Source organism: Notechis scutatus, chromosome 1 (assembly GCF_049901735.1).
Source record: "Notechis scutatus isolate UNSWTSFEM ecotype Mainland chromosome 1, rNotScu1.2, whole genome shotgun sequence".
In the NCBI taxonomy this organism is placed as follows: domain Eukaryota; kingdom Metazoa; phylum Chordata; class Lepidosauria; order Squamata; family Elapidae; genus Notechis; species Notechis scutatus.
Window position 1 is genome coordinate 272,038,866 of NC_142009.1, and position 27,405 is coordinate 272,066,270.

At 39.8% G+C, this 27,405-nt stretch overlaps 1 protein-coding gene across 7 annotated transcripts in view; it reads right to left on the bottom strand.

Moving 5' to 3' along the window:
- The window catches only part of ACTN1 (actinin alpha 1), a 119,796-nt gene that overhangs the window by 47,818 nt on the left and 44,573 nt on the right, over nucleotides 1-27,405 (bottom strand). For all 7 annotated transcript variants that reach the window (XM_026671127.2, XM_026671130.2, XM_087951592.1 and 4 more), the window contains exons 2-3: nucleotides 8,697-8,811; nucleotides 4,672-4,791 (exon numbers count right to left, since the gene is read on the bottom strand). In XM_026671127.2, coding sequence (XP_026526912.1) covers nucleotides 4,672-4,791; nucleotides 8,697-8,811 — 235 coding nt within the window. The remainder of the gene's footprint in view (nucleotides 1-4,671; nucleotides 4,792-8,696; nucleotides 8,812-27,405) is intronic.

Consider the following 27,405-nt stretch of genomic DNA (forward strand, 5'->3'; position numbering starts at 1 on the left):
ACCTTAAGCTATATTAACGAGTGTTAAGGTGTTTATATCTACCTGCCTAGCAGACAGACACTATTGTTTTGGAATGTTCAGCAGTTCAAAAGAATTGCCTAGATCAGTGGTCGCCAACTGGTGGGCCGCAAGAAAATTTTGGTGGGCCGCAGAGAAATCTCACCCCCAGAGCACTCCCCCAAAAGCAATTAATCCAGGCTGCGCAGAAACACAAGGCTGTGCCGCCCACATGGCCCACGCAAACCCTCTCTGCGCACTCACTCCTTACCCCGCAAACTTGCCTGCTAAATTGCTATTTTTCCTTTTTCTGACCATCAGCTGTTCTGCTGTGCCAGGAGATTTAGATTAGCTAGGAAGCAGGAAATGGTTGGATTTCTTGCTTTCTAGCTAGTTTTTAGATCTTCAGCTCTGCTTTTAAGCATAGTGGAACCTCCCTTAGGACTGAAGGTTCTATTATTCAGTGCAGACTCACGGCAAGCAAATTTTATGTGACAGACTCAGGTAGCCGATGGCAGATAGAGCACTGAATGATTCTGTCAGCAACTCAATCTGCCTGCCTGCTTTGCCTGATTTTGGGTAAAAGTTGCTCTTTTTTTAAATAAAAAATTCAATATTTACATACATGGTGTGTTGTGAGTTAATTTTATGAGTTTGCTTGCAAGCAAATTTTATGTGACAGACTGAGTTAGCCGATGGCAGATAGATAGATCACTGAATAATTATGTGAGCAACTCAATCTGCCTGCCTGCTTTGCCTGATTTTGGGTAAAAGTTGCTCTTTTTTATAAAAAATTCAATATTTATATAAATATAATATTTACATACAAGCCATGCCCAGCCAGTCACATGACTATCAAGCCAACCCACAAATTAGGCCATGCCCACAGAACCAGTTAGTGGTCCGTGGGATTTAAAATTATGAGTTTGGTGGTCTAGATCAGCTGAAGGATTCACTCCAATAAATCACATCAGTGTTAACAGCAGGTCATATATAAAGCTCTTAATTCAGGAAAAATAATAATAATAATAACAGCAACAATACTAATAACAATGCCCCCAGTGAGGCATTACCTTGATGTGGTTGTGGTCCTTGAATACCCTGAGGAAGATGAGAGCTATGCTCAAACATACAGATCTCATCAGGAGTCAGACAAAGAGTGTGTCTCCCATAAAAAATATGGTCAGATGTAAATTTCAGAAAGTCAGTCTGAACATCTGGCTGTGTGATAAATCATAACAATACCATCAAATATCCATATCTGCCTATCCCAGGTCATTGGAAAAGACTTGATAGACAGACAAAAATGCCAAATCCAGTCTGACTATGTGCCAAACTATAACAACAACAAAGGAAAATAAAGGTAATATCAATAATATTGGTGCCTTGGGTGTAATTCCAAAACAACTTACAGCACCATTTGAACACCATTGGCATTGACAAATTCACCATCAGTCAATTGCAAAAGGCAGCTTTACTTGGAACAGCTTACATCCTGCAACGATACCTTGTTTTAACATTTAGTACTATCAAACATCAACATCTGTCTGTCACAGGACTCTATAAGTAGATAAAAATGCCAAATCCAATCTAAACATTTGGCTAAGTGTGTGACAAGCAATAAGGTCAACCAACAGTCTAAAAGCATTTCAAGAGAAGTAAGACAGCAAATTTATGATGGACAGCTGGACTGATTAACAATTATGCCAACAGGAGAAGTCTTCATTCAAATGTTAGCTCTTCCAGTTTAGTTCTTTATATTATCTATGACTGGGCAGCAGGAGCAGCAGCAGCAATGGAAATAATTAAAAACAAATTCTGAAAGAAACAGTCAGGGGTAACAATTTGCGTCCAAAATGTGTTCCTGCCAGTTTCTATCACCTCATTCCAATATCTGACTATTTTGCAACAATAAAAATGTGGTAAGTCATAAAGAAATCTTTAAGACAGATTCATGAATACAGAGCAACAGTTTGGATTTTATTTGCTAAAGTTGGTAACTATCTTGTATGTCTTGTTCTCCACCTCAAAACCAATGTTGTCACCCTGATGTCAGGAATATATCTTTATATCAAATGTGAAGATATGTTCATATGCAAAACATTCATTCTGTTGCAGGGGTTAAGCATAGAGCAAATTCCAGAATTCTGATATAACAAAGAAAAGGCTAACAGTTCTTAAAGGGGTTCAGGGTAGGGAATAGGAGAGATGCAGGTTGTCAACAATCTTGAGTACAGCTGGTGGACTCACCCCTTTTCTCAAAAATCAATGGGGACCATTTGGGACATTCGTACCAATGGAGAATTGAGATTCTGTTTGCATCTTTCACGCTTTAAGAAGCATCTCCATTAAAAGAAAAAGGAGTTGACAGAAATATGAAATATGGGCTGAAGACTAAGGATGATGATCTGAATCCTCCAAGAAGTAATTGTGAAAACTTATAACAAAGGATACTTAAAAAGCCAAGCAGAAATATCTCAGGTGTGAAATCTAGAACAGTTGTCACTATCCTTTTTTCATGACCTCAGAGTGCTGTTCACAGCACACTCAACAAAGAAAAATGTTCAGCTAGATCTACATTCAGTCCGTGAAAAGATACAGACTGCTGTTTGAAGAACTGGAACAGCTGGAAAGAGGAAATCAAGTGCTCTGCTTTAGTGAGTATATTTCCATATAACTGGTTTTACTACAATAAGTCTTTGTGAACAGAATATACAAATAAAGATATAATTTCCATCTCTTTGGTGCTCAGTTCTTTCAAAAGGAAAATAACCTTTGAATATTCATAATAAAACTGGGTTCTTCAAAAGGACTCCCAAATGCACTGAAATGTATAACCCTGTCATAGTATTCTAACTCTGATGTTCCATTATCTTCTTGTTTTACATAGAAGGATCACAGGATTTTTTTGCATCAGGATTTCAAAGAGGATTCATGAAGTTATTTCATATGCAAATAGGAAATATGGCGGAAATGCATCAAGAGAATAAAAATATGTTTACACTCCATGTTGCAGTTCATTTTACTACAAAATGTGGACTGCTTTTGTGCTATTGATGAGAATTTACTTTGGATTTTAAAAAATCCACTACTAAGTGTGAGGGGGCATGCAGCAGTATAAGCAACCAAAGGGAAATGTTTTCTTGAACCTGCAGAATTTGTAGAATGTGAGCAGTACTTTAAGCCATATAAGGTGGCTTTAATTTAGCCAATAAAAACAATAGTTTCACTATTTAGGATTTCACTTTTAAAAATTGTTCCAAATGTCAGTGTCTCTTTCTTAGTTTCCTTTTTGCACGACATTAAGGAATGTTGGCATTGCCAATTCAAGTATTAATATATAATTCCAGTGTTTTCTCTTCTTTTTCCAAATTTCTGATATAGTTCCTTGGATATTTTGGAGCCAAGATAATAATTAAAAAGTGATTAGTGATGATATCACTTGTGGTCTAGTGATATCAGGGCTCTTTTGATAAATTATGCTGCTTGTGGACTAGTGATATCAGGACTCTTTTGACAAATTATGTTGCTTAGGGTTATGTTACTTTGTGTGCGTATTAAAATATGCACAGAAAATCTCTTTTATTGGCCCATCATGATTTCTAGTTAAATCCCACCTGCTTGATATGATTTATTCTGCCTGAGACATGTTAACAACATTCAACCTGCTTCATTGACTTTTATTTTGTTACTATCATAATGACAATCTTTAAAACAGTGATCTGGGTCTTTCAAAATGCTGTGTTTGAAAAAGTTCATAATCCTTTTCACAATCCAGTCACCATATAGCATGCTATCAGTCAATCCAATACAGTACAATTAAAAACACATAATACAAAATAAAACACATGCATTGGGTACAGCAAGAATCATATACAGTATGTTCATAATTATTCTTACATTAATGGAAGCAGTTGTGGATTAATTCTATTTTTACACATACATTTTGTTAAATTATATAGGTTTGATATAATAATGAAACATGATGACCTAATTATATCTATGTTCTTGTTATATCTTATGCTGAATTTAAAGAATAACAGACAACATAAACTAAATAGATTCACTTGGTTGAGTTGGGCAGCTAGATAATGTGAATAAATAAATACATCTTCTTTATTTTTGAAATGCTGTCTATTCCTATAGCACATTGGGCATTTTCAGAGACTGCTTCTTCCCTTCCCCTTACTCAGATATATCAAGTTGTAATCATCCATAACACTGTTTCGCTCAAGTATTTTGGGGGAAAGTTTGTGATGTTTAAGAAGACAATTTGGTTCATCATGTTCTTGGATAAGTAAATCCATGAGCAATTTTTTTTTCTAAGATGAACAAAGACATCGGATTCTTTCTTTTCTCTTCTTCCCCCAAATCAAAGATAACGAGACAGGATAATAATCCTTTAGAAGGAACACAGTTAGCATGTGTCTATACACCTGGTTCTTGGTGACTAGGTATGATACAAATGAATGTAACGAATGAATGGAGGGATAGAAGCCAAAAACTGCTTCTAGCTATTCTAAGATTCTATAGTTGGTTGGTCTTTAAACGTGAAGTCCACATTTATGAAATACATTATTTTTTAGCAATGCATCTAATATTAAATGTGTTTCAAATAAAAGCAGGTTCATTATTGCTACTGTCCAGTTCCTGCTTGAAGTAAATGCTGCTTACCTTCCGCTCCAATGGAGACCAACTTGACTCCTTTGCTAGCAATAAAATCCAGAGCCTTGTTCACATTTGAGATTTTGTGCACTCGCATTTTGCCTCTTTCTGGCTTAGCCAAACGTTCACCTAGCCAGGTTGAGAAAAAAAGATGTGATTTATTTTTTTTTAAATTCCCCTCTACCAAGAATTTCTATACCACACAAAGAAAACAGTTGCTTCTCTTTTGCTGTAAAACCACAACTGGCGCATTGGGATTTGTTTACAGTTGTAATTTTGTAAATACCTGATCATACCACTTAATAATGTAGGGCAGGGCTGTCAAACTCACAGCCCATGGGCTGGATGCATCACATGCTGGAAATACCCACACCCAGTTTAGCAAAGGGGGGGACAGTCATGATATGTCACTTGATAACCCCATGACAACGCGAGTTTGACACCCCTGATGTAGAAGAATCATGTATTTGACTACTTCCCACAAGTGACAAGTTGTACGCATACTAAGCAGTACTTTGATCAACATTAACACTAAAATAATCATATCAGGGTCACAAGCAGGAATGAAATTAAATTGTCTCCAAATTTGCTTTGTTTATTTTCTCTTTTCCAACAGTGGAGATCTTAATAGTAAGTGATCAATTTTAAATCGAAACCTTTATTGTACATCAAATACTTTGATATAACCTGCAGTGTTTTTTAATGTTGTATTCAATTCTGGATGAAAAAACCCAAATAGTTTTATGCTTATTCACATTTTAAATCATAATTAAAATTGATATTTTTTCTTGTTTTGAATCCTCAATGGTTTAAGTTATCTAAATATTATAGTGGTAATGTTTACTCAACGTTGTATTAATTGATATAGTTATAGTCAATGCTTTAGCAATATAATGTATTGTGTAAGCTTTATAACTATGTAATGAAAAAAAATTACAAAAAATAAAATAAAATAAAAGGAGGAACCTTTTAAGTATGCAATGGCCTCTAATTCCAAACTGGTATTGTTTCAGAAGGACTGACCTCATGATTTCCTTTAACATGTATATCAATACATATGTCCCAAAAACAACAATGCTTCCTTCCCCCTGTAAAATATCACATACAGTGATATACATATACTTTTTCCAAGGGCCTCGCCTAGACAGAATGAAGTGCCTAAACAAATGTGCTCAATTAACTTCATAGCGGGCAATTGGAAGTGTATACAGAAGTAAATAAAAGCAGAACTAAGTTGTCATGGCAGTTTTCATTGGGATTCTTTTTTCTAAAGATGTGCAAAATGCTTGTTGCAGGGAACAGCTGATTATGGGTGGTCTATGCCTGAATGGAAACATACATGCTTCGGGAGATTTGGCCCATGCAGGGAACAAAATGAAGTTGTTTTCATCCAGACACAAATGGTTTGATATTGGAGGCAGCGGGAGCAGAGGAAAAGCCAAGGATACTGATGGTGAAGGAGAGGCAGCAAAGAAAAACATAGGAAGAAGATCTGGGGACAGGCTGGCCCAGGGAATATAGTGTGCTGCAACAACATCAGGGGTGGCAGTGCAGAGATGAGGAAGGGAGGGCTCTGGAAAATAAGAGGGGTGGACAGGCTGGTGGGATATGCTGCACTGGGAGCCACAGAGGAGGGTAAAGCAACATGTACCAGCCTTGTCCTAGTCACTCCTCTGGGTTTTTTTTAATGTGAAATCCAGAATAACTAAAACATTGTTTTGTTCTACTAAATCACGGCTTATGAGGCTTCTAGTTTCTTTTCACCCATCAAAAGGATTCTTTTTTTTTTTGCCTGCCACATACCAACTGATTGCTCTGCTTATTGCAGCTCACTTGTACTGTAACATCTCCCCCCTTCCCCTCCCAATGAGTTAGGGTTACCTCTGCAAGTTTATATATCTGCACCATAATCACAGAGAGATCATATCAATGAATTATGTGTGAAGTGGGCAAAAACTTTTCAAACATGAGATTTTTAAGCCTGGTGGCAGGCAAAAAAAAAGGAATAAACATCCTTTATCTGAAACAGAACCTCTGGAATCTGATGGGCTTGAATCAAACCATTCTTTCCCTTTTGGGGGCATATTTATAATTATTTATATGTATATATTTCCAATATTCTACTTTAACATACCCCCAAAGTCTCTCTTATGTCAAAAGGTTATTTATACACAGCAGCAGCAAAAAACCTTATAGTAAAAAAATAATAAAGTTGGAGGGAGATAAATGGGATCTCCTTCCTTACAAAGGATTCGGTCTACAATCCCTTGGTTTTCTTCAGTTATGTGTCCTTTTTAAAAAAAAAAAATGCAGCATGTCCAGCCATTATAACTATGTTTACTTTGAACTGCTGCCAAAAGCAACTGAACCTGAAGTTCAAAGAGGCAGGAGCCTTTCCTTCTGACAAAAACGAACTGACTCTCCTTCGGCAGTCACAGTAATCTTTACCAGACGATGCCACAACAAAGCAAGGGTTTGTCCTATAACTTTCAAGAGATCAGTGACACATGCCAACTGTACATGTTTACCAGACAGGAAAAGGGCTTCTACCAGAGAAAATGGGAACCATTGAGGCCATGGAATCTGCTTACATATAATGTGGCAAACTACCATGTTAAATTGCAGCAAAAAATATTTTAAAGCATTTTGGCTTTCCCATGATCAGTGACCCCCTAGATTTGTTGGTACTATAGTTGCCAGAATTCCTGGATAGCCAAAGGCTAAGAATTGTTCATGCCAAAGTCCTAAACAAAACCTGGAAAGCAGTGCAGAGAAAGGGAACATTCAAAACAAAAGGCAATAAAGGCAAAGAGATGAAGACAGAGAGGAGAACGCAACATTAAGGAAATATAAGTCCATGATAGAATCCTGTAAATAAAAACACCAGAGGGCTATTTTCCCTCTGCCTATGAGCTGCTTCCTCTAGGCTTTCCTCTTCCCCATGCATGAGTGAACACTTCACTAGCAAGATAAACAAGCCAGGAATAAATAATACAAGAGACAAATCCAGCTGGTTCTGGAAGACTTCAAAGAAAGCCAGATGACATGGAGCAATCAACGTTTTGCTTTTCAATTCTGCAGAGGAAGGAGGGCCACTTGTAGCTCTCTCCTAGCCCTTTGGTTGCCGAAGAGCAATCACAACTCTATACAAGTAATCCTTGACTTACCATCTTTCATTTAGTGACCATTCAAAGTTACAACGGCACAGAAAAAAATGACTTATGAACACTTTTACAACCATTGCAGCCTCCCCATGGTCATGTGATCAAAATTTGGATGCTTGGCAATTGATTCTTATTTATGACGGTGTCCCGGGGTCATGTGGATCCCCTTTTGCGACCTTCTGACAAGCAAAGTCAATGGGGAAGCCAGATTCATTTAACAACCGTATTACTAATTTAACAACTGCAGTGACTCTCTTAACAACTTTGGCAAGAAAGATCATAAAATGGGACAAAAATCACTTCACAACTATCTCGCTTAGCAACATAAATTTTGGGCTCAATTGTGGTTGTAAATCGAGGGCTACCTATACAGGAAGCTACGGAGGACAGCACAGTGAAACTTAACTGGGAAAGGTGACCCAACAAAAACATATCGAAGTGATACTACTGCTTTGGCTGACTTGGTTTCCAACCCTAAGAAAAGTACATTGTGGCTGGATAAGCAATGCTGAAACGCCCTTCCCCAGTTGACACTGTTCAGATATCCTGAATTATGGCTCTCATGACTGCCATGACCAGTCTAGAAAGCACCAGGTTTTATTTGGATGCTTCATGTCCTGACAATAAAAAGATGCTGATGAAACAAGTGCTTTGCTCCATGTGGTAATGAATATGGGATATGAATTGGTTCCCATGTATTTGTCTCTCTCTATGAAGTTCTTTCTCTCCATAAATTTCCCAACATGAACTTTGTGCACATGGGATACTGATTCAAACAACGGCCATCTTGGCTCTTTCGTTTTTCATCACAGGGAAAACTTGATGTTACTCCACTCCAGCTCATTAACTACTGCACAACAATGGTCTCACCGGATATAACTTCCAGGAGTAACATGAGCTTCAGGCCATCTCTGAAATCTTCTTCTATGTTCTCAATCTGGGTGCCAGCCTTGCGGAGGTGAGAGTTACACCATGCTGTAAAAGTCTGGAAAGAGATAAAATGAGAAGAAAAGGGATTAATTCTTCCCCTAAGAGAAACTGAAAAGCTGCTGAAAAAAATCCAGAGTATTGCAAAAACACTGCTGCTGTGTGATTTACTGAATTAATGTCAGAGTTTAATTAGATGCATTAGTTCTTCATGTTCTACTTCCTTAGCGCCCAGGAAATAATAGCGCAAACTTGGGGGGAGGGGTATTTTTTGCTCCATAAGACACATTTCCCCCCCACAAAAGTGGGTGGAAATGTCTGTGCGTCAGTGCCAGTCCTTTGGTGAATAGCATCCAGGCCGCGGAAGCAGGGTCCTTTTACAGTGCTGAACCCTGCCTCTTCTGTCTTTGTCACTGCCCGCCTCTTCTGTCTCTTTCCCACAGTGCAGGAGTCAATAGGCAGAGCTGGCACATGAGAGGACACCTATTTGTGGTCCTCTCAGGCTCTGCCTGATTTTTTTTTCTTGTTTTCCTCCTTATGGTCAGGTGCGTCTTATAATGCGAACAATACGGTAATTTTGCATGTCTGGGAGAGTGTAAGCTTTTGCAAAGAATGACTCTAGAGTTCATTTGCCATTTTCTCTGAATGGGCCCCCAGTTGTTGGAACAAGCTGTATTCTTGCATAAGGATTCCTGCCTTTACAGTTTCCACCTCAATCACAGAATCCACTCATTCCCCCAGTATTACACCAGGGTTATTTTAAGCTGGGGTTGCCAAATCCAACAAAGCCTCCAATGCCAAAAATGAGTAAATCTCAGTTTTGCAGGAACTATTTCTTTTTTATTTAGAATACAAAGATTCCCCAGCCAAAGCCAGATGCTAAAGTAGGCTGGCAGTGCTGAAGAAATCTAAAACCAGATATTGATTGCTATTCTTTATAAATATACAAACTGCGTAGACTTTAGTACTCTTTCAGGTTAAAATGAACCCTTGGCTATCCTCCAAACATTTTTCATCTCAACAGCATAATGTGGGGAGGCAGACAAGGAGAATTGTGTTACTGTTGCTGCTGTTCACAAGTAGGAGTCAAAAACCTTTGCTAATCATTGTAAATCCCTAAAGGGCTGTCAGTAGATTAAACTCAAATTTCTATCAACTGTTGAATAAAAAAAGTTAGTCCAGCAGGTTGTTTCCCCACCCCACCCCGCAACTTTCTTAATGACTGGCCTCAAAAATACACAATCTGCTGTTTGCAACCTTGCCATTTAAAAAACAACAATACCATAAAGCTGTCATTTCTCCAGTCCAATCTTTGCACATTATCAACTAAATCCTTCATTAGTGGCTGTCAAATATAATATATGGAGTGCAACTAGGTAATTTGTTTAGCTCCCACATGAAAATGTTCTTTAGCAAATGCTTTTATTTGAGTTTTCAATCATTGTTCTCTGAGTTTACAGATTTATGGCACTGATAAGAGGAGATACAATTGAAAAAAAGAGTTTTTTATGTATACGTTGCTTTAGGGAACCAATTATAGTTTTCCTATAACTGCTAATTTGGGCAAAACGTTGCTGCACTATAGTTTCCATTGGAGGCCAGTCTAAAACTGCTTTGTGTGTCACTTCCAGAATATGTCTATTTTTTGTGAAATTTATATCCCACATTTTCTGTGCCCATTAACATTCTCAGAGTGACCTCCAAATATTATTTGCTCAAAAAATTCTAATATCAACATTACAATCAAATATTTGAAAATGTAATTCACTGCAAAAACCTAAAGCATACCAAAGAGGTCATATCTTCTGCAGATACTTCCTTAGATACCTCAGCTGCAGTATTAATTAACAACTACATCAGGGGTTCCCAACCTCCAGGCTGTGGCCCATTGGGAACCAGGGTGAAACCATCCCTCCCCTTGCCCCTGCCACTGCCAGATCCACAGAGCCAAAAAAGCTGGGGACCACTGAACTACATCACACCTTCCATGTTTTAAGCTACGAGATGCTTAAAATATTGAAAAGGTAGTTTTAAACATACAGAACATATACAGTATGACTATGAACAATTAAATTGTCATCCACCTGATTTCAATGGCATGCACAACTGATTATTCCCTTAGTAAGAATAATAGTTGTGACGAGGTTCAATGTTCCCAAGTAAACTAAGTGAGAGAAATTATGCTCAATGTAAGCCTGAAAGGACAAAATCAGAAAACAAAATGTTTATAAGACAGAATGGTTGATATAGATCAGAGGTCTCCAAACTTGGCAACTTTAAGACTTGTGGACTTCAACTCCCAGAATTCTCCAACCAGCATGGATGGCTGAAGAATTCTGGGAGTCTACAAGTCTTAAAGTTGCCAAGTTTGGGGACCTCTGATATAGATGATGAAGATGTCTGCTTGAAACAAGAAAAAGCATCATGAAGGGAAAGTGAACATTAATATTGAATTGAAACAGCAATTGACAAGCAGGAGGATGAACAGACTAGAAGTATAATTTAAGTGTTTGTAACAGCATATTGAGATATCTGGAGCAAGATTATTTTAGGACTTCTCCTCAGAAGACCAAAAGAAGAAAAAAACCTGGCTATAGAAAGCAAGATCTTTATACTGAACTCAAAATCACAGAAGCAGTGGTATCACATCAAATAAGAAATCAGTGTCAGAATTAATGATGGCAGAAAGGGGGACAAATTTGAATAGGTTTGTTTGCTATTATGTCCTGAACAGTATATGGCTTGGCATCAACTTTGTTTTAGCTGTAACAGGGAAATCTATGATGTTACTGTGAGAAAAAAAATCTCATTATTCACAGTAGCTATGTCCTATAAAGTCACTGCAAACACTGAATTAGCAAATACTGAATTGTTGCTCCTAAGGAAAATAAGAGCTGGGTTCCTATGAACGTCAGGTCACAACATTTTTGTTCACCAATCAACAGATAAACTTGATATATGCATGTTTCTGTTTAAGGATGCCTTTTTAAATATAAATTTTTCAGAACAAAAGTGAAAAAATGACATTAAACAGACCACAAAAAGGACTCGTTTATAGGATGAGAGCTGAAACAAAAAAGGCAGACTGTTGCCTTGTTCAACCTCAGCTGGTAAACTGCAAATGACCAGGAAAGCATTGATTTTGGGAGTTACCAATACATTTTGGCACATACCAGTAGCAAATTTAAAAATACAAAATTCATAAATAATGAGGATCAACTGCATCTATAAAAGTAAGGCCTCAGCTAGGTCCATTTCTAAGGTAAAAATCACTATAAGCCCAGAGTCCATAATATTGGAGCAATAACTTCTAATTCCTCTAGTATTATTATGTCCATACCACCTTTTTTTCCATTTAAATCAAATTAAATTAATACAAGCACCATGAAAAAAAACTTTATAGGGAATCTTTATATATAGTCTATATCGTTCTATACATATAAGCTGTTTCTAAATTTTACACACATACAGAGACACACAGAGGTTTCCCAGAATTGTTCCCCAGAATCTGAAAGTCATAGATTCCCTATCTCCAGAGATGATAGGCAGGCAGACCAACCAAAGATGCTTCTTTTCCTTTTCCCCAACAATTTTAGTTACTATATTTTACCCTATAATATTTGAAATACAGCCAGTAGAATTGTATATCCCATAGAAATTGCCATCTATAAAAACATATTTTGTAATCACAATACTGGTAATTTTATTTTAGGATTCCCTCGTAATAACTGTTAGGATGGAAAATAATGTTTTCATGGTTACTGAAATTTGGGTGAACATTTTCATTGGGCTAGTAATGGTTTTCCAAATATATTTTCTTTTGTTAGGTTATATTAATTTCAGATTTTAATGCATAATTTAAATTAAGGTTATCACAATGTATAAATCATTCCACACTAAATAGGATACATAAATGTCATATTTACTGATCATTCAATCAGTTTAGAACATAGTGGACTGAAAAACCATCCTGAACTATGGTTTAATTTCAGCTATGGACTACACACTTATCACTATTAATTCCTGCTTCAACTTATTCCCACAATTTCCTTCTTCCCTTCCCTCCTTCTGCCTAACAAGACTATAAAAGGATTCCAAAACAAATCTCACCCTAGGATTCCATGCCTGCAAAATCATTGGTAGTCTTGTCTTGCTTCCAGGTTTATATTTGTGTAGGCTGGCAGATGCTAACCTTTATCACATTAAACTATGACAAAAGTGTATTCTCTCTCCTCTCTCACACACATATAAAACTGTTCTATGCACAGACAAAACGATTCTTGCTCCAAATACAAGAATCATGCCAGTTGTAAAAGCTTCTTGAATCAGCCAAATGATGCATGCCCAAACTCAATAAAGCACTCAACAGTTTTCTAAAATGAAATGGAGAATTGCCATTATATGACCATTCAATTGGGCTACAGGCAATATTATAAAATTTATTGCAGCAAGCCAATACATTAAGTTTAACATCTTATTTATAACACGTTGTCATCAGCCAGACAGTCATGTCTCTGCCAATTTAATCCCACTAGAAAGTTTTTTCCCCTATCTGTGGAGTCAATCAGCAGTCCATCTATGTTCAATGTACTTCTAGAATGATAGTTCCTAGGCTACCAATTCATAAACTGTAAGCAACAATTTTATCTTGTCATCCAGAACTGATGGGAAAACACAGGATGATTACAAACTGAAGACAACGATCCCCGAACCACCATAAAATGTTGAGAATGAGGCAGAGGGATTGCTTGACAAAAGCCACAATAAATAGCATCTAAAGAGCAAGATTCTGTTTTCTATTCATTACTAGCTAGCATTTCTTATGTTTCTTTTTAAACCCCTTGTGGGTCAATATGAAGAAATGGAAAAGCTATCACTTTCAAAGGAGTTAACTGCTGAAGTTACTAAATTTCATTCACACCCTCTTCTTTTCCCTTCTTTTTGAATAATAATGCCATAGAGAAGCATTTCGCAACCTGGCCACTGTCTCCACATCGGAAGATTTCAGCATCCAGAATTAATCACTAGCAAAGACATTCTGGAAATCCACATATCTAGAGGATGACTGAGCTAGTCTAGGCTGCCATATAAATTTAAATAATCTTCTGCAAACACACATACATGCATATCAAAACAGAAACTGAAATTTTATTAACGGGTAAGAAATTCTGCCTGGCTGAATCCAATTTTAATTTGGTTTTAAACAACAAGCTGTCAATAGCATTTTTGTTTCAACAGCTGTAATTCATAACTAGTCGAACTAGGAAGAGTAGGAAATCAGTAAGTGTTGCCATGTTACTATGGAAGCGAGGTTATCTGTGTATGTGTAAATCAGGCAAGCCTGCTAAAAGATGCCAAACTGACATCCTTTAAAAACACCATTATCAACAAATAAAGTTGATAAGGCATATATAATCACCTGTGTTTCCTGAGATTCTTGGAAACTCTGAGGAGTTTTCCAGGAAAAATAACAATTCAGACTGAGACATGAAACAGAGTAATTTTAGAATAGACATTGCCTTCCAATCTAACCCATCCAATAGTAACTTAAGGCAACAGAAGCATTGTTTTTTCCTGTTTTTCACATTGATGAATTTCAACACTTGAGAACACAGAAAAAACAGATTGTTTTCCTTGGGCTCATCATTCATTACTCCCTGACTAAGCTAAAATTTAACTCAACATCCAGTAATATCCAGAATGCTTATTCAGTTTTCCTGATTCACAATTTTTATTTTGAATCATATGCATTTCTTTTATTGAACAGCCATCTGTGGCTCAATTTTTAAAATTTCTAAATAAACCTGTCTCTGCACCTTTGCAGGAAAAGGTGTTAGTATATTAGGCTTCCAGGCAACGGAGTTCAAAAGGCAGGTTTATTTAGCCATGATAGTGCAGTGATTGGAATACTGTATTGCAGGCTAACTCTGCCCACTGCAAGGAATTTAATCCTGACTAGCTCAAGGTTGACTCAGCCTTCTATCCTTCTGAGGTCAGTAAAATAAGGACTCAGATTGTTGGGGGCAATATGCTGACTCTGTAAACAGTTTATAAAGCGCTATGAAGCAGTATATAAGCCTAAGTGCTATTGCTAAGGCTATCAAACCAATCAACAGATTTAAGGAGGTGTGAAAAGCCCATTAGGGTGATAGAAGCAGATACAGAATAGTTCACATGTTTCTGCATAATCTTCCCATTCATTTCCTTAATGACCAAACAAACCATTTCAGACATTCATATATCCACTTAACATTGTATGGAAGCCATGGGAGCTAGCAATATCCATACAGTCATAGACCAATGTGTCAGCAGCAGGGATGGGATTCTACTGGTTCGGCCAAACCGGTAGCTCTGAAGATCATACAGTCATCGACCAATGTGTCAGCAGCAGGGATGGGATTCTACTGGTTTGGCCCGGTTCGGCCAAACTGGTAGCTCTGAAGATCATGGGTAGCTCCGACGATCAGCTGCTGGGTCCATGCATTTGCCCTGGCTCCATACTGACCTTTATTTCCTGCTTTTGATGCTCAACTGCATCGCGTGGCACAGCAAATTGCCACGTGTCAGCTGTTGAAGAGACAGGGAGAGTGCAGGAATGCAGGAGAAAGTCAGTAGGAATGCCTCTGCGCACGCACAAAGCACACCCACCAAGCTACGCCCACTGAACCAGTAGAACCCCACCCCTAGTTAGTAGTATGTCTGCAGCGGGAAAGCTCCTGAGTTCAGCCTATATGTTTTAAGGAGCCCCCACCAGCACACCAAAGATGTCCTCAGTGGGTGACAGCACAGGTTGGAAGTAACATAGAACCTTGTTCCATCTCAAAAAGTAGACCAATAGGTCATTTAAACTGGAGCACTTGAGTATCTCCTGCAAATGGTCTGCCATAGCTTTACTGAACCTGGTGCTAGATGTGCTAAGAATGAAGTTCACAGCAATCCTTCCATATTGATTGGTAATTCTGAAAATAGCAATTCCAAAACTAATGAAGATTTCCCTTCTCAAAGGAAATTGAGGGAGTTTAGATTCCTGGATTCAAAAGTTTTACTTATAATATAACGTATACTCCTCTTTCTTGCTTGTATGTTTCCAAGCAACAGTGTTGTTAGCTACCACAAAGCATCCAATTCTCCCTCATCCCCATATTAATTTCCCCAAAGGTAAATTAGATCTTAAACCAAACTCTGGGTGCCTTACAATCAAGAGTAAAACAGTATAAATTAGTTCTATGAGCACTGTGCCACATGCCATCAAGAACTAAGGTTTATATTATTCATCCTTAGTTCTCCATGTGAACCTATGCTAATATTCATTACAGTATGTATAGTATTTTAATACTGAATCCTATTTCTAAATCAAGGGTCTTCAAACATGACAGTTTTAAGACTTGTTGAGTTCAATTCCAGAATTCCTCCTCCAGTCATGTTAGCTCAGGAATTCTGGGAGTTGAAGTCAACAAGTCTTAAACTTGCCAAGTTTGAAGACCCTTGTTCTAAATAGTTGAACATTACTAGCCCCTCTCAGCCACTGTAGAAGCATATATAAAAACAGCAGTCATTGGATCTCATAAACTTACCTGAGTATCAAAAGTAGCAGAGAAACCTGATAAAAGAGAATATGCTTTATGGCAGGGGTCCCCAACCGCCGGTCCGCGGACTGGTACCGGTCCGCAGAACAAGTCTTACCGGGCCGCTGGCTGCTGGGCGCCGCCATCTTTTTTTGATAAAAAAGTGCTTCCGGTGAGCTTTTCCGGGTAGAAAGCTCACCGGAAGCACTTTTCATCAAAAAGATGGCGGCGCACGCTCGTGAGCTTTTCCGGGTAGAAAGGCATTTCTACCCGAAAAGCTCACCGGAGCGCTAGCGCCGCCATCTTTTTTGATGAAAAAGTGCTTCTGGTTAGGTCACCGGAAGCACTTTTTCGTCAAAAAGATGGCGGCGCCCAGTTGATGCCGGTACCGGGCCGCGGCGCCCAGCTGATGCCGGTACCGGGCCGCGGCATAAAAAAGGTTGGGGATCACTGCTTTATGGGACCCCAGGACTATTGTTTTACATGAATCCAGATCTAGATTAGGAATTCAGAAAGAAATGGGGGAGCTTTAATCTTCTGCTCCCAATCCATCTGAAATTTAATCCTGAATTCAGAAACATGCCTGAATTCAGCATCTAATGATACTGCAGGGAAAGATACTGTTGGCATATACTTAAAACTCCCAGAGAAAATACTGGAATAAAACAGAATCTGATAAGACTGCTTTGTACAGGTCCAGCCTATTTTCCTTTCTTCCACCATGATTTCCAAGCTCATCCATTTGAAATGAGACCCAAGACCAGTGGTGGTATCCTAGCGGTTCAGACCGGTTCAGCTGTACCAGTAGTAAAAAAAAAAAAAAAAGCCGACGATCAGCTGAGAGGAGGAAAAAAAATCCACCGATAATCAGCTGAGAGGAAAAAGAAAGGCGCAGGATTGGCCCTCCAACTGGCCCCTGCGCTTTTCTCTTCTTTATCCTCGCAGCTGATTGGCGCTACAGATCTCAGCTGGTGAGGGGAAAGCTGCGCGCCGGCGTTAGGCAAAGCACGCCTACCAAACCACGCCCACCAAACTGGTGGTAAAACAATTTGAATCCCACCACTGCCCAAGACATCTATACAACATGGCCAAACTCCATAGCTATACAAAGGCTACCCCTCACTATGGTAACAGTGCAGGTCTCAAATCCTGCAATTACTTTCATCTGATTTTCCCTGCATTTCACTGGCTTGAAACATTATTGCTTTGAAGCCACTGTTTATCTCAATTGGGTATTCAAGGCAGAGGTTTTGCAATTATATAAAAGGCCACTAATATTTCACTTCATCTATGCAAGTCCAACAAGAATTACAAGGGCAAAGTAAGTGTCTACTTGAGCGCCCACAATTTCTATTGGAATCATTGCCGATTCATTCTTAGCTCACTTACGCTTCTAAAAAGTAAGTTGTCCCTCTTACAACATTCTAGAAAGCATTGGCAGATGTATGACACAGTCAAGTGAGAAAATGTCAGCTGTGCCTCCATTCAAAATCCAAGAAAGAAGTCCTCAGACTCCATTAAAATAGAGAAAACTATTTTTACTGGATTTTAAGTGATAGCAACAAAAGGAAAGCAAGATCTGAGGCAAATAGGCATGGAGATTACATATTGAAAGTCATCCCAAGTTCCCTCCCCCAGGAATCCAGACTGGTCATCCAATCTGAGGGGCGTATAATGTTATGTGGGGTCCATTTTCAGATGGTTTCTCACACATCTGGTACGCCAAGACGGTTGACGGTGGCTTAGAAGAGATAAGCGTATGCAGTCACGGTGCAGTTCACACAGAAATGTCTTCGCACTCCCGCATCCTTCCCCCCCAATACCAAATTACCCCTCCCCCCATTTCTATGGCAGCTGACAAGAGTCAAGTGGCAAAAGATGTCAGTTAAACTTCTTGGAGGCTGACACAAAATCTGTTCCAGGCTCAGAAGAAAAGTATTATATCACAGCTTGTTTAATATGATTAGTTTGGTAACAATGAAGGAACTAACGAAAGAAGCAAAACACCTACAGGCTTGAAATATGGAACTTTCAGCAGTGAAAATCATCTGAGGAAGTCGGAGAAAACTTATCTGGTTAACAAAAAGTTGGCATCAACCTTCTTAAGATAAGCAACACCATAATAGCTCTCTGACATTGCTAAAGTCACAGTGTGGCTTAACGTTCTGCAGAAGTCCTTCAGCTCCTTTTAAGGCTGCCTTGACCCCGTAAGCACCTAATCAATTCCCATTTTCTTTTACCACATTAGTCCAATATCCTTTAGGTTGGTATTGCTCAAGGGAGGGTCAGTAGATAATCCTATCAAAACATATTACACTACCTTTGATCTTATCTCCTGCGATAGCTTGCCAAGGTCCTGCATCTGGTAAATCATTCACAGCCATCAATGCAATGATTTGTGCATTTAATGTGTTTTATTTATAACATCACATCTCAGAACGTATTTCTCCTTCCCGCAGGCTTTTCCTTATGAAAAAAGCAAGGTTTGATTTAATGGCTAGAATGTAAACAACTTTGCTCAAAAAAACCCTTTGTTGAGATTATATCTATATTCAGCAGATTTGTTTAAACTGAAGTAAGATTTTCTCATAAACCTATCCCTTTACTTCAAAGGCTGCTGCTATAAGATGAAACCTATCGCCTTCAGGTTTGAGTTCCTTCAGCGACAGACAGAAATCCGCGATCGTGCGCAGTTTCTGCCTGGGCTCGCCGCTGGAGCGCCCCGAGCCGGCTGGTTTTGGGGCTAAGCCACCCCGTAGAGGTGGTGAAGAGGGGGGAGACTGCCCTCAGGGTTGAGGAGAGCCACATCTCTCCTCCTCAGCTGGCCATTACTCCCTTTCCCGAAGGCGGTTGCAGCGGTGGTCGGAAAGCATGAAATTGAATTTGTGTCTGTATAATTTTGTGTCATAATTTTAAATCCCGTGGACCAGAGACCCTGGGAAAATCCCAAAAAAGGTCTGCAGAAAAGTTCCCTGTTTTCCTACTGATCGATTATTCTTTATTTGGGATCACAGGATACCATCTCCAGCTCCGTTCTCAGGAGGAGGGGGGGGGAGAGAGAGAGAGAGAGAGACAGACAGACAAACAGACACACACACATACACATACACACACTTTTGGCTTCATGCAAGGAAAGCAGCAGAAGCCTTTCTCTCCCCAAACTCCACTAGAAATGAGTCTTTGTGAGACTTGTCTCACCGGCGCAGGCTCTTGGAGCAGGATGTCTTGCAGGTCCCAAAGACTCATTTCTGGCGGAGTTTTGGGGAGAGAAAGAAAGACTTTTGCTGTTTTCCTTGCATGCAGCCAAAAGCAGAAGTAGAAAGAAGCAGAAAGAAGCAGCCCGGTGGCTAGGCCAGGCACGTGGGGTGAGAGGGGCAAGCCTCCCCCTCCGCCCTTTCCCCCCTCCCCTCCCTACGTGTTGTTCGCAATGCAAGCGACACAAGCCTTGTGTTCCCACAGGCCATGTGGGTGGCACAGCCTTGTGTTCCCATGCAGCCTGGATTAATTGCTTTGGGGGGGTGCTTTGGGAGTGACATTTCTCTGCGGATCACCAGAATTTTCTTGTGGACCACCAGTGGCCCCCGGCCCACTGGTTGGCAACCACTGTTCTATTACACATCGCAGAGAGAGGAAGGTTAGCAGTTTCAGATTTCACGTCTGTACTCCTCATCTCATATTGTAACCGTGCAGTGGTGGGATTCAAAATTTTTTACCACCGGTTCAGTGAGTGTGGCTTGGTGGGCGCGCTTTGCATGTGTGCACACACTTTGCCAAATGTGCACTTTGTGCAGGCGCAGAGGCGTTCCAACTCACCTCCTGCAAGCCTGCACTCTCCCAGTTGCTTCAGCAGCTGCCGCGCAATACTCTGCTGTACCATGCAAAGCCAGCTGCACTTCATAAGCAGAGGATAAAGGTGAGTATCGGAGCCCGGGAGGGCGGGTGGGCCCAACAGCAGAGCAGCAGAGAGAAGCAGTTCAGTGTCCGCTGCTCATTGGTGCTACCGGCTCGGCAGAACCAGGCCGAACCGGTAGAATACCACCACTGTATCCATGACTTAGTTATAAAAGCATGATATATAATTAAAATGTAGGGAGTACTATCATTGTTTTCTAAGAACTGCAATAAGTTTTCGCTAAGTAACATGATAACCAGTTCAGGTAGTCCTCGGCTTACCATTCATTTAGTGACTGTTCAAAGTTACAACGGCACTGAAAAAAAAGGGACTGATGATTGTTGGAGCATCCCCGTGGTCACATGATCAAAATTCAAATGCTTGGCCACTGGGTTCCTATTTATGATGGTCACGGTGTCCTTGGGTCATGTGATCCCCTTTTGCCACCTTCTGACAAGCAAAAGCCAACCGGGAAGCCAGATTCTCTTAACAACCGTGTTACTAACTTAACAAATGCAATGATTCACTTAACAACTGTGGCAAGAACAGTCATAAAATGGGGCAAACCTCACTTAACAAATGTTTCGCTTAGCAGTATAAATTTTGGGCTCAGTTGTGGTCGTAAGAAGAGGACTATCTGTATTATTACTGAAGCACTAACTGCAGCAGAAAGAGACATATTGAAATTATAATTCACTTGAGCCCTTCAATGATGCTTGCAATCTAAATGTCGAAGCAGCAATCACACAAATACCAGAATGTTTAAAAAGCCAGACAAGCATTCTCGTCTCCTTACTGCTTTAAAAGTGAATTCCAGTTTTAAATGACCTTTACATCTGTTCTTTCAGTTCTCTCTTTATGGTCTCTCAATGCCTTCTCTCCATTCAAATCCCTCCTTTCCCCTGTTAGACCCAGATTCCTAACTACTTAATCTAAGCTACCATATTTAAGAAAGTGATTTAGCCATCAAGGGAAATGGTGATTGAAGGCCGATTCCACAACTTTTATGAAAAACACTAATAGCTGGGAAGCAGATTTGGTCTAGTTATGTTCAAGCCTATCCTTAAATACAACCATAAGGTTCCCCCCCCCCCCGCCTACACACACACAATATTAAGCCACTATTGCAAGTATTGGCATCCACTGAGGTTGTCAGGAAAGGTAAAGTCCATGACCAAAAGAATGAAATCTTGTCCATTTTTCCATGCATTCTGTGATGAATGTAAAAGACAGTAGGGCTGAAATCAGGTGTCACAATTGCCATCTTGAGTTCGTTGACCCTGCCTCCATGAATGCCCCTGCTTACAAGCATGATGTTGTTTTGACCTACAATGGTCGGGTTATTATTATTTTTTAACTACAGATAGTCCTTGACTTAACAACAGTTCATTTAGCGAACGTTCGAAGTTACAACAGAACTGAAAAAAGTGACTTGTGACCATTTGTCACACTTATGACCACTGCGGTATCTCCATAATCATGTAATCAAAAATTCAGATGCTCGGCAACTGACTCATATTTTAAACAGTTGCAGTGTCTCCAACTGATTCACATTTATGACAGTTTCTCCTGGTGTTATGTGATCCCTTTTTGTGACCTTTTGACAAGCAAAGTCAATGGGGAAGGCAGACTCATTTTACAACCATGTTGCTAATTTAACCACTACAATGATTCATTTAACAACTCTGGCAAAAAAGTTTGTAAAATGGAGCAAAACTCACTTAACAAATGTCTCACTTAACAACATACATTTTGGGCTCAATTGTGGTCGTAATTCGAGGACTGTTTTTCTTTGCAGAGTAACTGGACTGCAGTTCCAGTTCCATGAAACCAAGATCCAAGAACTTGAATGCGCCTCCCAGCTGATTTTTGGCCCGTTTGAGGCCATGTTTGCCCTCCTGGAGGCTCGAGGGAAGCCTCTGCAGCCTTGGGAGGCCGAAAAACTGGCCTTCCAGAAATACCGAAAGTGCTGAAACGGGCCTGTTTTCAGCCTCCTGAGGCTGCAAAAACGGCCTCAAACGGGCCGAAAATCAGCTGGGAAGCACACATATGCACAGTGCAGGTAAGGGGGCAGGGGGTGTTGCACACGCATGCACAGGGGGGCAGGGCGCATTGCATGTGGGTGCTGGCACACACGTGAATGTGCAATCACGTGCACACGCACTTTCGGCACACCTCAAACAAAAAGATTCACCATCACTGGCTTATATGCTGTGTCCTGGATAGAAGGAAGTAAACTAGCAATAATCTTTTCTGCCATCCTCACCACTTCCTGCACCACCTTCCTGTCCAAAGCAGTAATGCTTCCAAACCAGACAGTAATACCATATGAGAGGATGCTCTCGATCGTCCCTCTGCAGAAAGTGGTAAGGACAGGGGGAGGAAGGTGTACTTTTCTCATGAGACGCAGAAAATGCAGATGCTGTTTTGCCCACTTCACCAGTGAGACCACAGTTGACAACTGTGAGACCACAGTTGAGCGACCAAGGTAGCCTACTTGCTAACTGCACACCCAGAAACTTGATGCTGCTAACCATCTCCACAGAAAAATTATCTATGTGTTCAAAGCAGGGACCTATATAAAAGCAAGATAAGGCAGTCAAACGTTTGTCTCCTGCTGTTTCTACATAGAAATCTAGAAGCTTTGTCTTTTTTTACTGAGGGCTGCCTGCAACCGTTCGCTGTTTTAATCACTGTTATTCCAATCAGAGTGGGAAGTAATTTCCATATGTAATACAGCAGTGCTCTGAATCAATCTCTCTCTCTCTCTCTCTGCATTTATTTGGAAACTGAATGTCACTGAAGACAGCTGTGAAAATAACTTTTATAGAGTTACTTTTAATGGGGCTTAAAAATAGGGGTGACTACAAATGAGCAGCTAAGAAAATCAATCAGTCATTCAATAAATCTGGTACCATCCACTGGTTAGTTGTTTGGATTCTTGCTGTATCTGTCAGCTCTAACTACCGTATTTATCGGCGTATAACACGCACTTTTTTCCCCCTGAAAATAGGGGGCAAATGATGTATGCGTGTTATACGCCGATATAATGTTAAGAAGCCTTCGGTGAATGCTGCTGGGATCGGGATCAAGGACACAAATGAAAGAAGGGGAGGGAGGAAGCAACCGAAGCCTGTCCTTCTCTCTGGGTCAGCTCTCTCAGTCGCTCTCTCGCTCCTCCACCAGCACAGGAAGAAACTGCTTCAAAGAAGCGGTGGGGAGCTTTCCTGTCGCCGCAGCTTCCTGAAGCGCCCGTTTCTCCCCCACCCCCACCCCGCCCGCCCGCCCGCCCGCCCGCAGTGCTCCGTTCTGCCTGCCTGCCTGCCTTCGTTAATGGTTGAATCGGAACAGCTTCGGCTGAGTAAAAGAGGCGAATAGTTATTATTCTCAGCCGAAGCTGCTCCCAAACAACCAGAAACTAAGGCAGGCAGGCAGGCAGGCAGAATGGGACACTGTGGATTGAAGCGCGCGCGCGGGGTGGGAGTGGGGGTGAAACGGGCGCTTCGGAATAGCTGCGGCGACAGGAAAAGCCCCCCCGCTTCTTTGAAGCAGTTTCTTCCTTGGATGGTGGAGCAGCGAGAGAGCCGAAGCCTCCTCTCTTCTCTCTCCCCTCCTTGCAAAAATTTTCTGCTTGAAACCGGTCCCTGGTACAAAAAAGGTTGGGGACCACTGATTTACCTTATAAGTGGTAATAATATTAATAAAAAAAAAGTTCTGAGCTACCCTTATTTTGCTTCAAAGTTTTTATTTAGAAATTTAATTTTTTTTCCTGAAATTTCCCTCTTAAAATGAAGATGCGTGTTATACGCCTGTGCATGTTATACGCCGATAAATACGGTATACTATTTTCACTACAGGCAGCAAAGACACTAGATGATAATTTGGTATCTAACATTTACTGATAGGACTGCTTCTTGTGGGTCATCTTTATTTTGTCAAAATTTGTAACCAATAGCTAATTAACTTGTAAATTAAAGTTGGTAATCTTATCTTTTTAAAGTTATGTAATGTTTCTACATTTCTAAAATATCTTCTGACAGATTAAAGACTAACATTTATTATGAAATGATATTTTCTTGGGTTCTAATCCACTGCATTTAACACTTTATTTTAGTATTCAAAATATCTGAAACTTATTTATCTTATCTTGGAAAATATATTATTTTCAAAAATATTTTATTAACTTTGAACTCTTATGTATTGTGTTTGTATGTGTGTATTCTATTCTCTAAGGTTTTTCCATCCAAATTATCCTTCTATTTTAATTCTACAGTTGACCAATGGTATTCAAGTTGTACCTGTAGCTCAGAGTTGAACCAGATGTTCTCTGAGGTTGTTTGTTTGCTTGCAGATGTTTTACTATCTGACTAGGTAGCATCATCAATGTGAACGAATGTGACAAACCTCTGAAATGTTTACAAGCAAACAATAAAGCTCAGAAAGCACCAAGAACATGTTTTTACTAACAGTGGCAGTGCCCCAAGTGCCGTGTTAGCGAACCTATACCACGCGTGCCGGAAGTGGCATGCAGAGCCATTTTCCCCGGCACGTGAGAGGTCACCCAGAAGAGCCCCACTGTGCATGCGCATGCATGCCACCACCCGACAGCAGATTGTCAGGTGTCTGGTGCGCGTGCGCAAGGGGTGGAGGGTGTGTGTGCAGAAGATGTGCGTGCATGCGCAGACACACACAGAGAGAATCACACATGCATGCGCAGATGCACTGCACGCAAGGGGAGAATCGCGCACGGACGCAGATGCAAGGCGTGTGAGGGGGGATCGCGCGTGCATGCGCAAATGCATGGTACGCAAGGGGGTGTGTGTGCACATGTTACAGGGGCATGGGGGGGCCAGCACGCATTGCCTTCTGGGTGCTGGCAAGGAAGCGCATGCAAGTGAGCGCGCAATTATCAGCACGGTAGCCAAAAAAGTTTAACCCACCACTGCCCTAGAGGAAGATATACAAAACCAATCTATTCTGATTTCTCACTGAGTGATTTCTATGAAAGTAGTCTAATAACAAATTTGCAAGGAAGAAAAAAAGTAACATTGGGAAATAAATATAAGGTCATATTCAGATATTATGATAAGCCACAATGATAAAAAAAAATCCCCAATCCTGATTTATACATGAATCATTATGGTTTTGCTTTGCTAGTAGCCATAATATCTTGACAGCATCTTCAACTTCTTTATCTTTGTGTGTACCCCAGTAATTCTGGCAAAGTTCTCTCCTAATAAGCTGAGATTAAGGGGAAATGAATTCTGGCTTCTTAGTAGGAAAATCAGGTAGAGTTCCATATTTCCATTTAACACCAATGCTAACAAGTCATGATGTAAGTCAAACTGTTTTACAACTCGGGCATAATGTCCAAACACAGCCTGTGATAAATGTGGCATATATTGCTCCCTGCAATATACTGTTCCACATAGCTATCTAATTTTAAGGCCAGCCATAATGTTCATTGCTTCTTACAGCTGAGTACTGCTTTTGTGTAGTTGCTAAGAGACTCTTTTTGATCCAAACATTGCTTTTAGGAGGTAACAGTACCTCCTAAGCAGCAGCCAGGAGCTATTGCAGCAACAAACTAGGAACTCACTGCCTGTCATTCCTCAAAACGGGAGTTAAATGCTACTTAACATATTGCCATAATTAAAGACTGGCTGAGCTAGTATTCTAACTGCTGGAATAGTATTTTCTCCTTATCTTAAAAGCACAAGGAAACTAAACATTACCGTCACTTTAACATGTAACAATGAACCATAAGACATTTAAGTCAATAAACATGACCTACTTCACAATTGTACAAATTCATTAAATTGGGGAAGGGGATACATAGAACACTGATCTACTGTAGTGTTTGCCCAACTATCAGGACTGGAATTCACATCCTATCCATCTGGAAGGTGATGGGGTCAGGAACGGGGTTGTTAATTATCTCTTCTTCAAAGTTGGGTTACTTTGATAATTCATTTGTTTTTGCGGTCAATTCTGAAAACATATTTTTAGATAGATATTATATGCAGGGAAAAGGCCATTTCTTGTTCAAATTATACAGTTTTTAAAAAATTAACAGAGAGATACAGCTTTTACTTCAGAAATCTATTATTGTATAACTATCAATATGATGAAGAAAGGACACATTTTATAAAAATAAGATTTTTGTGGAATTCTTATTTGCTTCTTTTTATAACCTACAACACCATTGACAAAATAATGTCATGTGCTTCGTAAAGTTTCAATGCAAAGATTGCCTCTTTGTATTTGAGTCACAAGTACAAATGTAAATCACTTGTACATAATTGACACAAGTACATTAAGTCATGAAACATGCACTGTGATGTCAAGATGGGTGTTGGGACATTTGTTCAGCTTTGAAAAAAAACAGTGTAGCTCAGTTTTGCATCTATACTTGCCAAATTACTGTGTTCATAGCTAAGAGCTGCCTGAGAATTTTAGGAGCTTCTATACTGAATATCAGGTTGACATCAAGTTGGAAAATATTACTGTAAACCAACCTACATCTTCAGAGCAGATGAACAGTAGATAAAGCTAAAAATATACCCATAATCTGTTTCAATAATGATAGCCTCTGAGTGATAATTGCTGAGTGGGATAAAATTACTTAAAAACTTATGCCAAGGAAAATGACTTATAGGAGGGTAAAGATTTTATGGCAGTCAGGAAATAAAAAGAAAGGGTGTCAAAAGCACAAAAGGAAAGGAATAGTTCCAACGACAACATATTATAGTGGAGTGATGTATTCTTCACTTCATTAACCAATTTGGTGTAGTGGTTAAGGTGCTGGTCTAGACACCAGAAGTCTGTGAGTTTTGGTCCCGCCTTCGGCAGGAAAATTAGCTGGGTGCCTTGGAGCCGGTCGCTCTCTCTTAGCCCAGTTTATCTCACTAGGGTTGTTATTGAGGGGAAAATGGGAAGAGGAAGGAATGTTATGTTTGCTTGCTGTGTTGAATAAAAATAAAAGAAGCCAAACTTTTTTTAAAAAAATCTAATAAGTAATAAAACAGTACACATCGACTGCCCAATTGGAGTTATTTTTTCCCCACATGCACTGTAAAATGTTATGCCCTGAACATTTCAAGAGGAGAGAAATGAACATCTCAGTTATGTTTAAGTGCAGATGTACGAATGGAGAAACTTTCAACAACAAAATAATGAAAAGAGCTGGGTTCCA